This window comes from Galeopterus variegatus, unplaced genomic scaffold (genome assembly GCF_000696425.1).
Source record: "Galeopterus variegatus unplaced genomic scaffold, G_variegatus-3.0.2 Scaffold1167, whole genome shotgun sequence".
NCBI classification, from domain to species: domain Eukaryota; kingdom Metazoa; phylum Chordata; class Mammalia; order Dermoptera; family Cynocephalidae; genus Galeopterus; species Galeopterus variegatus.
Genome location: NW_007727278.1, coordinates 111,394 through 123,468, shown reverse-complemented (window position 1 = coordinate 123,468; position 12,075 = coordinate 111,394). Strand labels below are relative to the sequence as shown.

General features: G+C 48.3%; 1 protein-coding gene across 1 annotated transcript in view; it reads left to right on the top strand.

Moving 5' to 3' along the window:
• TNFRSF10A (tumor necrosis factor receptor superfamily, member 10a) overlaps positions 1-10,033 on the top strand; it is a 45,520-nt gene extending 35,487 nt beyond the window's left edge. Inside the window, exons 4-9 of the mRNA XM_008575283.1 lie at positions 1,186-1,287; positions 1,843-1,874; positions 2,297-2,482; positions 5,709-5,784; positions 6,951-7,297; positions 8,314-10,033. Of these exons, the coding sequence (XP_008573505.1) occupies positions 1,186-1,287; positions 1,843-1,874; positions 2,297-2,482; positions 5,709-5,784; positions 6,951-7,267 (713 nt within the window). The 3' untranslated portion in view covers positions 7,268-7,297; positions 8,314-10,033. The remainder of the gene's footprint in view (positions 1-1,185; positions 1,288-1,842; positions 1,875-2,296; positions 2,483-5,708; positions 5,785-6,950; positions 7,298-8,313) is intronic.
• Positions 10,034-12,075: the final 2,042 nt, after the last annotated feature.

The window sequence follows — 12,075 nt, the reverse complement described above, 5'->3', positions numbered from 1 at the left end:
TCCCCTGAGATGTGCCAGAAGTGCAGCACTAGGTAAGACACAGGAGCCAAGGGGGCCCCCAGCAGCTCAAGGGAACCCCCAGAAGACCCGAGTCTCCTTGCACCCCATCCTCGCCCCCAAGCCCGTGTGCCTGTGGGGTTTTCTGATCCTGCAGGGCCCCTCCTGGTCCGTGTGCAGGTCCCACCCCTGCCCCTGCAGTGGCCCCTTCCTACACCTTCTCAGCATGTTTTCCCCTTGGCCAGGCCGACCAGCTCAGTGGGCACAGGAGGCCAAGACTTAGGGCCATGATACTTTTAGGAGCCCATGAACTGTTTTAATTTATTTTGAAATCATAAGAAAAAGAACTGCATGGAATCCAGCCTAGGTTATATTCATATTTGAAACAACTGAGTCCTAAGATGTAACTTTATTTTTTTTCTCAAGAAGGGGCCCAGGAAGACAAAAGTCCCCATGGCCCACAAAATCATCATGAATGTGAGCATGTAGCTCCTTCTAGATTGTCATAAATACTTGATTCAGCTCAGGCAGCCTCACCCCTGGCTCCCGATCCCTCAATAGGGCCTGTCCCTTCCCTAGTTTTGCTATTAGAGAACAATAGTTAAGTGACTGTTCTCTGACCCCCTAGCATTTGCTGTGATTGTAGGAATGGTCAAACAGGTGGAAGACAAGAGCTTAGTTATATTTAAAGTTGACTGCAGGACATGGCTCAGCTCATGGCCACATGGGCTTGTGACTGTCCCTTAGCATGGAGCCTTCCCTGTTACCCAGGGAAGCTCAGCGTGTGCCCTGCAGAGAAGGCTCCTGAAGGCTGCAGCTCTGACCAGGGAGCGTGAGCAGGGGGCCCACAGAGCTCAGATCCTCCCACAGACTCAACAAGTGGCAGTGGGGGGACCCCTGGAGATATGAGGAGCCTGCCCTTCCTCTGACAGCTTCTCAGGGACATTGGGCAGGGAGGGGGCTCCCTCTCTTAGGCCATCTGGCAGCTTCTCTCACGAAACCTGTCACTTCCCATGTGTGTTCCCAGGTGCCCCAATGGGATGGTTGAGAAGAGTCCCTGTACACCCTGGAGAGATCTCATGTGTGTCCCCAAAGAATCAGGTACAAAGGCCACTGGGGAAGCCCCAACCACTGGAGAATCGGTGACCACCAGCCAGGAGACTCCTGCCTCTCCCTGTCTTTACTCAGGTCATGGATACCTGGTTGTGGGGATTGTGATTGGAACTGTGATTGTGTTCCTGCTATTGGGGCTGGTGGCCAAACGTCTTTACAGGAGGTACTTCCATCCAGGTGAGTGTTGGCTGAGGGTAGAGGTCTGGCACTCTCCGTCCCTCCCTGTCCCACTCTGTTCCCACAGACAGAAATGCCTCCTGTCTCCCAAATCCTGGTGTCTTCCCAGCTTGGCTCTATCTTCTTCCTTGTGATTTCTCCTCCACCACTTGCCTCATGCGCACCCCATGGGAACCAGGGTCTCACCAGCCCCTCTCTGGGGGTCGCCTCATCTCCCAGCCAGTTCCTACGTCTGCAGGGCACCGCCAGGGCAGAGGGACAGTCAGCTCCTGGACTGGGGATGAGGGTCAGGATGAGATGTGATCAGGGTGTTTACAGAGCTTTGGCTGGAGCAGGACCAGAGATTCTACATGTGATGATTTTTACTCTATTTCCCCTTCTGCTCCTCCTCCTGATGGTGCCCAGAGTTGGCATGGCCCCATCCCTGTCCCCAGGCCCTGGGCTCCATGTCCAGCGTCTGAGCCCAGCCCACCCCTGCCCCGGCCTTGCCTTGGGGAAGGAGGTGCTGTGGGAGGCCCCTGCCCACTTGCTAAGGGGCTGCGCCTTCTCTTTCAGGTTGTGGAGTGGACCCCAAGTGCATACACAAAGTGAGTGGGTTTCTAGTACCTTGGGGCACTGGGCACTCAGGAACTATTTTCCACCCGCAGCAGAGTTGGGTGGACTCATCCCCAACTGGTCCTACTCTTCTGCCTGGCTTCTCTCTAGTTGCCTGGGTCTCTGGGTGGACTGCAAGGGGCAAGTGACTGTTTTGAGCCTCTCCAGGCTAGTGGACCATGCTGCAGCCCTGTCCTTCCTGCTGCCTGGAGACACCCCCATGCCATAGCCCTGCACTCTGGGGTGGGGGGCAGTAAAGGGGTGACCCACCTTAACTCAGCAGCAGACCCTAGACTTACTGTGTCTGTGCCTGCCTTGGGTAACCCCATGGGAGGAGGCAGGGATGTTGGGACCTTGGGGACCCTGCAGGGAGCCCTGGATGTGGACCCTGAGTCAGCTTTTTGGCCTTCCCAAGGTCTTTTTCTGGTGCTCGTGTCCCCCAAGAGGTCCCGGGGCTCAGGACAATGCCCACAAAGAGGTACTGAGCAGCAGACACTCATCGTCCATCCTGGTCTCTGAGCAGAAGATGGAAGGTCAGGAGCCAGCAGAGCTGGCACGTGTCATCACCTTGAGGTCCCCAAGGGAGGCCAAGCATCTGCTGGTGAGTGGGGGATGGGCCGTACAGACCCCTGGCCCTCTGCTCGCCCAGGACTTTGTAGACAGTGCAAGGGGGTGATGCCAGCAGCTGTCCTGGCCCAGGGGGAGATAGAGACTGAGAGAGACAAGGGACTGCAGGGAATGGGGCTTCACATGGCAGACACAGCTGTCCTGATCTTGAGATGGAGCCAGTCTGTGGAGAGTTCTGCTTCCTATTGTCTGTCCTATTCTCCCTGTGTGCCTGGAACCTGGAGCAGCTCAGGCACAGAGTGGGCACTGCGGTGTTTGTTGATGACTGAATGAGGGTTGCATGACAGCCACTGTATGCTTGTTACAGAACCCAGTAAGCCCTTCCTCAAAACATCAGGAATATTAAGGTTATCCAAAATTAGCATTACATTGAACATATTTGAAAAGAAATCTTTGTTCAGATTTCTGATGATGTTTTTAGGGAGGCTTTCTAGAAGAAGTAGAATTTCCAGGTCAACTTTTTCCTGTACACACACACACACACACACACACACACACACACACAAACACACACACGCATGCACACACCTGGTTTTGTTTGGTTCATATCAGTTCATGTATTTTGAATTGACATTCAGTGCTTTTCTTTTTGGTATTTAAGAAAACATTAATTGTGTTAAAGTTATTTTTTGTGTTGTTTTGACTATTTTCGCATATGATCAGATGATCCGTCTCTTGTCTATTAGAGTCTTTATAAGAAGACATGTTCTCCTGCCCCTGCATTTTCTCCCATACAGATAACAGATTCCTAATTTTTTGTTGTTCTTTCATTTGGTCTCATAATTTCACATATCACAGTTTCAATTTTTAATTCGTGAAAACTGAGGATACATTTGCTTTTTCATTGCTCATCAGCTCTCAGAAGGACCTTTTCTGAACATCGGACGAACTTCTCTCATTGCTCAGAAAGTTATAACTCTATAATTTGAATGGAAATTTTTTGTGATACTATATAAAGTGAATTGTTCTAAACAATGCTCTGGTTCCTCCAACCCTTTTGGCCACCGATTCTCCTAATTCCCTCTGCTTTGGGTTTCTCCCTAGTCACAGGCCTGTTCATACAATGTTCTCCTTCCACCTAAACGATTCCTTTCTGCTCCTTTCTTGCATCCATGCCCATTTTTTATTTAACAAAGAGAACATTAAAAAGGAAAACAAACATTAAAAATGTCAATAATCACTCTAGCTTGATTAAGTGCTTTGATTTTTATAGAAAGAGATTAACACATATTCAAAGTGGGAAAATTTAGGGCCGGCCCCGTGGCTCACTCAGGAGAGTGCAGCGCTGGGAGCGCAGGGGTGCTCCCGCTGCGGGTTCAGATCCTATATAGGGTGCCATGCCAAGGGTGCGCTCACTGGCTGAGCGCGGTGCAGGCGACAACAAGCCAAAGGTTGCGATCCCCTTACCGGTCACAAAAAAGAAAACAAAAACAAACAAACAAAAAAACAAAGTGGGAAAATTTAAACAGTGTAGAAAGACACTCAGTGAGTAACAAACGAGAACTTACTCTGCTGCTCCTCGGCCACCTGCGTCTTTTTCTCCATGATAATTACGAAAGAGAATTTCTTGTGATTTCTTGTTCAAATCTTTATGCATATGTGTGTTTATACATTTATTTATGGGAAAAACATTATATTATACACATAATGAAATTCTTCCACACAGTGAAATTTTCGATGTCTTCATATCCAATAGAGCAAATACCTCTTTCTTAGTTTTTCAGAAACCTATAGTTTTACCCAGATCAAATTTAGAATTGTTTTGTAAAATTTTCTCCATGTCCAAAATAATCATCTGCATTTTTATTGAATTTATGTTAAGTATAAAAAAGTAATCTAGGAAGAATGGAGATCTTGTCAATATTCAATACGTTTCTTATCACACAAGATAGTATTTCAAGTCAAATGTTTCATTATAATTCAATTAAGATTTGTGTTTTTCTTCAGATAAATTATTCGTATTTCTTGTCAAGGCTGTTTTCTTTGTATTTAAGTGTTTCGTAACCCATATAGACTGGATCTTGTAATTACATTTTATAATTTATTTTTTCTCCTATATTTTTCCAGATATACAGTCAGCCCTAAATGTCTGTGGATTTAACCAAATGTGGATAGAAATATTCAGAAAAATTAAAATTCCACAAAGCTCCAAAGAGCAAAACTTGAATTTTTAGTGCTCTGAGTACTACATTGAATTCATGAGCTTAATGTGTAGGCTTTGTGTTCGGTGTTATTAGTAATCTAGAGGTGATTTAAGGTATACAGTAGGATGTGTATAGGTTATATGCAAATTCTGTGCCATTTTATACCAGGGACTTGAGAATTCATGGATTTTGGTATCCATTGGGGGTTCTTGAACAATCCCTCACATACTATGAAGGACAAATATACACTCATGTTTAAGTATTGCTTAAATTTTAGGGTTTTAAAAGTGTACACATACATCTAAAATAATGGCTATTTTTCCTGTTCCATTCCAAGAAACCTGTCTCTTGTTTAGAATTTCAGAGTAATGTTCAGCAAAACTTGGAGGAGGCAGGCATTTCGGTCTTGATTGAATGTTGTTGGGAAAGTCACCCAGGTGTCACCATTCTGAATGATGTCACCTCTTATTTCATATAGAAATTATTATGAATACATCTCCCTATTGCAAGCTGTTTTAAAAAATAAGAATTGGTGTTTAATTTTACCAAGTGCCTTTCAGCCTTCATGGGACTATCTGGCATTTTCATTTTCTTATTTAGACTATTAATATGGTACATTATTGTTGATCAAAGCACCTTATATTCGTGGAACAAATCCTTATGTTAGATGTTGCAAAGAGCTCTCATGTATAATCTTCTGAGTCACATGAAAAGCCTGTGAGGACTGGTTGTCTCCTGCTGGGGCTTGGTGAGAATTGACCCTAAAGGGACTTTCTGTGGTGGTGGTAATGTTCTGATTTGATTGGGTGATACATAGGTGTATACTTGATTGGAACACTTAAGAACTGAGCATTTACTGCACGGAACTTAAGCCCCAGTGAGCCACCGGCACACAGAGCCTGTGAGCTCTGCAGGGCAGGAGGTCTACCCCCGTCTTCATGGAGACCCCAGAGGGGAAGTGACATGTCCGGGTCTCACAGCTGCCGTATGTCAGGGGCAGGACTGAAACCCAGGGCTCCTGACTCTGACCAGGGCGTTCTCCACCGTGTGTTACAGGAACTTGCAGAAGCTGAATGGTCTGAGACGAGCAGGAGGCTGCTGGATCCAGCCGATGGTGCCGACTCCATTGAGAGTAAGTGTTTTGTTGGGGGCGACACAGCAGGAGTGGAAGGACTAGGGTCAGTGTCCTCTCTGCCGTCCCCACAGCTGACAGGGCTCCTCCAGGGCAGTCAATGCTGGATGCAGGGGATCTTATGCTGATGTCACTGGACCATTGGGACCCTAAATCCCCCTCTCCCACCACTTCTTCTCCCCCACTATGCCCAGCCACTCTGTCCCCTGACAACGTCCCCAACTCCTTTGTCCTTCCCTCTTCCACCATCCTCGCTCCTCCCTCGTTGCTCAGGGCCTGGTTCAGCCCCCAGGAGGCTCCTGAGCACTCAACTGTGGCCAGACTCGATTTGCTGAGCTGCAATATAAGCTTCATGCCAGACATCAAAGATGTAATACAAAACAAATGGAAAATATCTCATTAATAATGTTTTGAGGATTAATTAATAATATGTTGAAACGATAACATTCTGTATAGAATTGAAGTAAAATATATTGTCAAAATGAAGATCAACTATTTCTTTTTACTTTACTTTTTTAAAGAGACTGTTAGAAAACACAACCTGGTGTCTGGTCCCCTCCTGTTTCTAGGAAGGCGGCGTGCAGTGCATGTGTGTCTCACACAATCCCGTCGCAGTCCCCTGAGCTGGGTGGGTTTGCTCCGTGTCAAACTCTCGCAGTGCAGAGTCTGTTGGCCCACCCAGCTCTGCCCCAGCGTCAGGAAGTGAGGCCGAGCTGGATGTGAACCAGAGATCTCCCAACCAGGCCCTGCCTTTCCATAGATGCAGACGTGGCCGCCCTGGGTCCTGCTCTCCTGCCCAGCGCAGCCTACAGGGCTTCCCTCCTCTGAGCTCCTGCTGCGCGCACTCTCTGGCCCACACTGTGGCTCCTTCCCCACGTTGTTTTCTGCCTCCATCATGTCCATCCGTCCCCCCTGATGGGGTATCAACCGCCCTTTGGGGCAGGACTCTCTGTGGGCCTGGACTCCTTGCTGTGTCTTGGGAGCAGGTGACACCCCGGTAGTATGGCCTGCTTCTCTATGGATGGGAAGCAACTAGGGACACTGGGGCAACAGGTTCACCAGCATCGGGAGTCCATTCGGCTCCACCCTTGGGGTCTAGGACCCTCGGCCCTTCCTGAAGTGCATCCCAACTCAGCGGACCGTCTCTGTGTCTTGTCTTTACCTAGGTCTGAGGCTTTGCTTCCATAATATCTTTCCCGACAACGTGCCCTTTAAATCCTGGAACCCGCTCATGCGGCTGGTGGGCCTCACCGAAAATGAGATCCATGTGGCCAGAGCTCGTGCTGCAGGGCCACAGGACGCCTTGTATGAAATGCTGGTGACGTGGGTCAACAAAACGGGGCGGGGCGCCTCTGTCAACACCCTGCTGGACGCCTTGGAGACGATGGGAGAAAGACTTGCAAGGGAGACCATTGAGGACCATTTGGTGGGCTCCAGAAGGTTCGTCTATCGAGAAAGTGGAGCAGGCTCTGCTGCGACCTGAGTGTGAAGGAATCTCTTTAGGAAGCCAGAGGTCCTCTAACTTATCTTTTCTTCTNTAATGCGGCTGTTAGAAAACACAACCTGGTGTCTGGTCCCCTCATGTTTCTAGGAAGGCGGCGTGCACTGCACTGTGCATGCGTCTCATGCAATCCTGTCACCGTCCCCTGAACTGGGTGGGTTTGCTCCATGTCAGGGCTCACTAGTTGCTTGATCCAGCTCTACCCCAGCGTCAGGAAGTGAGGCCGAGCTGGATGTGAACCCGAGATCCCCCAACCAGGCCCTGACTTTCCATAGATGCAGATGTGGCTGCCTTGGGTCCTGCTCTCCTGCCCAGAGCAGCCTACAGGGCTTCCCTCCTCTGAGCTCCTGCTGCTCCCACTCTCTGACCCACACTGTGGCTCCTTCCCCACGTTGTTTTCTGCCTCCATCATGTCCATCCGTCCCCTTTGGTGGGGTATCAACCGCCCTTTGGGGCAGGACTCTCTGTGGGCCTGGACTCCCTGCTGTGTCTTGGGAGCAGGTGACACCCCGGTAGTATGGCCTGCTTCTCTGTGGATGGGAAGCAAGTAGGGACACTGGGGCAACAGGTTCACCAGCATCGGGAGTCCATTCGGCTCCACCCTTGGGGTCTAGGACCCTCGGCCCTTCCTGAAGCGCATCCCAACTCAGCGGACCGTCTCTGTGTCTTGTCTTTACCTAGGTCTGAGGCTTTGCTTCCATAATATCTTTCCCGACAACGTGCCCTTTGAGTCCTGGAACCTGTTCATGCGGCTGGTGGGCCTCACCGAAAATGAGATCCATGTGGCCAGAGCTCGTGCTGCAGGGCCACAGGACGCCTTGTATGAAATGCTGGTGACGTGGGTCAACAAAACGGGGCGGGGCGCCTCTGTCAACACCCTGCTGGATGCCTTGGAGACGATGGGAGAAAGACTTGCAAGGGAGACCATTGAGGACCATTTGGTGGGCTCCACAAGGTTCATCTATCGAGAAAGTGGAGCAGGCTCTGCTGCGACCTGAGTGTGAAGGAATCTCTTTAGGAAGCCAGAGGTCCTCTAACTTATCTTTTCTTCTGGAAAAAAATAGCGATTAGACATCAGCCTGTAGGAAGCAGTCAAAAATTTCACATGACTGGTGCTTGAAGAAACTCTACCATCCAGTATAGTCCAGTGGAGGGAAAGTCCTAGAATGTTCTTGGCGGACTTGGAGTAATTTTTATGAAATGGTTGTGATAAGCAAACATGGAAACATGCGTATGATTCTTGGTGTGTGAATTAACGTTTGTGTGTGTATGGAGAGTTGTGTTAGGATGTCATTCTTTTCCGTTCTTGCACTTTTTCATCCTAGTAGGAATTTCTCTTTACTTGTGTTTGTTACATTGTAAGATCCATCCATGTTATATGCATGCATTTACTCTTGTCCAGCTATTGCTTGATACTATAGGATACATGCATTTCTATGTTTATATTTTTGTATATGATTATATGAGAATGTAAACATGTTTGTAAGTGTACTTAGTAAGTTATTTACATAGGTTACCGTGATGGATTAGGCAACCACAAAATGAGTGCAAGTACAGAGTGGGAGGGAGAGAAAACCCACCCTCTGTAAGGTCTCACTCTGGATTCTAGTTCTCTCTCATATGCACTTCAATTCAACTGTGTTTGGATCACTGGCAACTTCTATGGGGACCAGTCTTTTAAACTTGACAACTTTCTAGGTGTCGAATGTTAATTTATTTGTAGGTATGTGTTTACAGGTGAGCAGGCACTTGGGGAGAACCACATCTACGTGAGAAACTCCATGTGTGGTTGGGTCATGACCAGATTGTCCTCCTCCATGGATGGGATGGGAGGGTGACAGATGGGTTAGATCACAAGTGGCAAATGGGTTCCATGCCAAGCACCATTTCCAATGGAGAGAGAGGACAGGGATCTGTCCCCAGTGTCTGCCATGGTCTCAGGGAAGAAGAGTGGATGGTGCTCATGAATAGTGTGAACTGTTTGCTAACTCGGGACTAGAAGGCCCCTCTCACTTCTGGTGATCTGTGACACTGAACCCCAGAGTTTAATTTTGGGGCACAGATTCCCTCTTTGAGGAGCTTAGCTCCTCTGTAAGTATCTGACTTCCATGGAAAACACTCAACACAGACATAACAATACTTGAATACTGTGACCAGGAGGCCTAGAATGGCTGACACATTAGGGTTTTGTTCTTGTGCCACTTTCTGTTATTTTTTTAAAACCTCAGTAACAATTTCAGCCTCCTTCCAGCAAACCCTTCCCCATAGTATGCCAGTAGCACTCAGGGTTTTTGGTCTTTTTCATCTCAAGGAGTTGTGTGTTGTCTTGTCCCAGGGCTGGTGTGTTTGGGCCGAAGCTAGAATGGCCTGAAGATTTAGGCACATTCAGAGAACTGTCAAGGGTATTTTAGGAGGGAAAGACCCTCAGTCTATACCCTTACATTCCTCTCCCACTTCCATTGGGGTCCCCAAGTTGCCCCCTCCACTTCCTAAAGGCACAGGATGGTCCTGCCTTTGCTGCACAGGATGCTCTGCCCTTGGGTCTCAAAGGAAATCAGTCAGATTTCAGCTCCTTGTCCCTCTCTCAGAGGACTTCCTTGAAGGCCATCTAAAGTAGCCTTATCAGGGTTTCTCATGTTTATTCATGATAGTATGAAATTGGTTTGTTTGGATGTTTTTGTTATCTTTATACCCAGTCCAAACAGCAGTGGCACATGATACGCACTTAATAAAGTCTTTCTCTGGTAATTGAGGGTCCGTTCTTGCCAGTGGAAGGTCCTTATTTGAAGAGTGTGTTGGTAATACCAAATAATAAAAGGAAGACCATTAGGTACAGAATGCTCATGTGTTTATGAGTTCTTGACCAAATTAAGTACAAAACCTTATGTAAAAGAGGTGTGTGTTTTTGTTTGATTGTTTTTCACCCTATCTCCCATCCTCCCTCTGAAACAATCTGGTGTTTCTGCCATGTGACCCGCTCCTTCCTTCCTCCCTTCCAGACTTGCCCTGCCGGGGGGTGTTTCCTGCTCTGACTCCCTGGAATCCAAAGTTCAGGTTCATGGGGGACTGGCATTCAGCACCTCCTCCCTTCCCTCTCCTGCCTGCCCTTCCCTCTGGGGACAGGGACACAAGGCCACCAGGCTGGCCTTGCTCACCCACACCTCCCAGGGTGGCTTCTCTGGGCTGTACCTCAGGCTGGGGGGGTCCAGCCTGGCACAGATGGGCTCCAACAGGGCTGCTGAGGAAAGGGAAGCGGATCACTGAGGAGTCTGAGCAGGCCCAGGCTGCTGGGGAGTTCTTTGGCCACTCTCCTGTGTCCTCTCCTACTCTTTCTCTCCCCAAGGCCTTTCCTGCACCCTCATTCCCTGCAAGCTCCTAGGAGACCCATTTCTCCTTCCCCTTGTTCTCTAGGACCCAGCTCTTGCCCTCACCTACAGTTCCTGCAAGGCCCCCTGATTCAGGTCAGCCTCTACACCATCCTCTTCCCCAGAGGGAAGATGTGGGTGCTGCACTGTGCTCCCCACCTAGACGCTCCCCTTCTGCCCAAGGGCTCCTCAACATCAGCCTTGAAGCCACCGGCTGTGAGCTCAGNGGAGAGAAAACCCACCCTCTGTAAGGTCTCACTCTGGATTCCAGTTCTCTCTCACATGCACTTCAATTCAACTGTGTTTGGATCACTGGCAACTTCTACAGGGGCCAGTCTTTTAAACTTGACAGCTTTCTAGGTGTCGAATGTTAATTTATTTATAGGTATGTGTTTACAGGTGAGCAGGCACTTGGGGAGAACCACATCCACGTGAAACTCCATGTGTGGTTGGCTCATGACCAGATTGTCCTCCTCCATGGATGGGATGGGAGGGTGACAGATGGGTTAGATCACAAGTGGCAAATAGGTTCCATGCCAAGCACCATTTCCAAAGGAGAGAGAGGACAGGGATCTGTCCCCAGTGTCTGCCTTGGTCCCAGGGAAGAAGAGTGGATGGTGCTCATGAATAGTGTGAACTGTTTGCTAACTCGGGACTAGAAGGTCCCTCTCCCTTCCGGTGATCTGTGACACTGAGCCCCAGAGCTTCATTTTGGAGAGATTCTCTCTTTGAGGAGCTTAGCTCCTCTGTAAGCATCTGACTTCCATTTAAAACACCCAACACAGACATAACAATTCTTGAATACGTGACCAGGAGGCCTAGAATGGCTGACACAATAGGGTTTTGTTCTTGTGCCACTTTCTCTTAAGTAACCATTTCAGCCTCTTTCCTGCAAACCCTTCCCCATAGTATGCCAGTCTGGCAGGATCAGTTCATGGAGGTAGTAGGGCTCAGGGTTTTTGGTCTTTTCCATCACAAGGCATTCTGGATTGTCTTGTCCCAGGGCTGGTGTGTTTGGATCAAAGCTACAAAGGCCTGAAGATTTAGGCACATTCAGGGTACTGTCTCAGAGGAAATCGGCCAGGTTCCAGCTCCTTGTCCTTCCCTCAGAGGACTTCTATGAAGGTGCATCTAAACTAGCCTTCTCAGTATTTCTCATGCTTATTCACGATAGTATGAAATTGGTTTGTTTGGATGTTTTTGTTTTCTATATTCCCAGTCCGAATAGCACTGGTACATGGTATGCAGTTAATAAAGTCTTTCTCCGGTAATTGGGGGTCCGTTCTTGCCAGTGGAAGGTCCCTATTTGAAGAGTGTGTTGGTAATACCAAACAATAAAAGGAAGACCATTAGGTACAAAATACTCATGTATTTATGAATTCATGACCAAATTAAATATGAAACCTTATATAAAAAGAGGTGTGG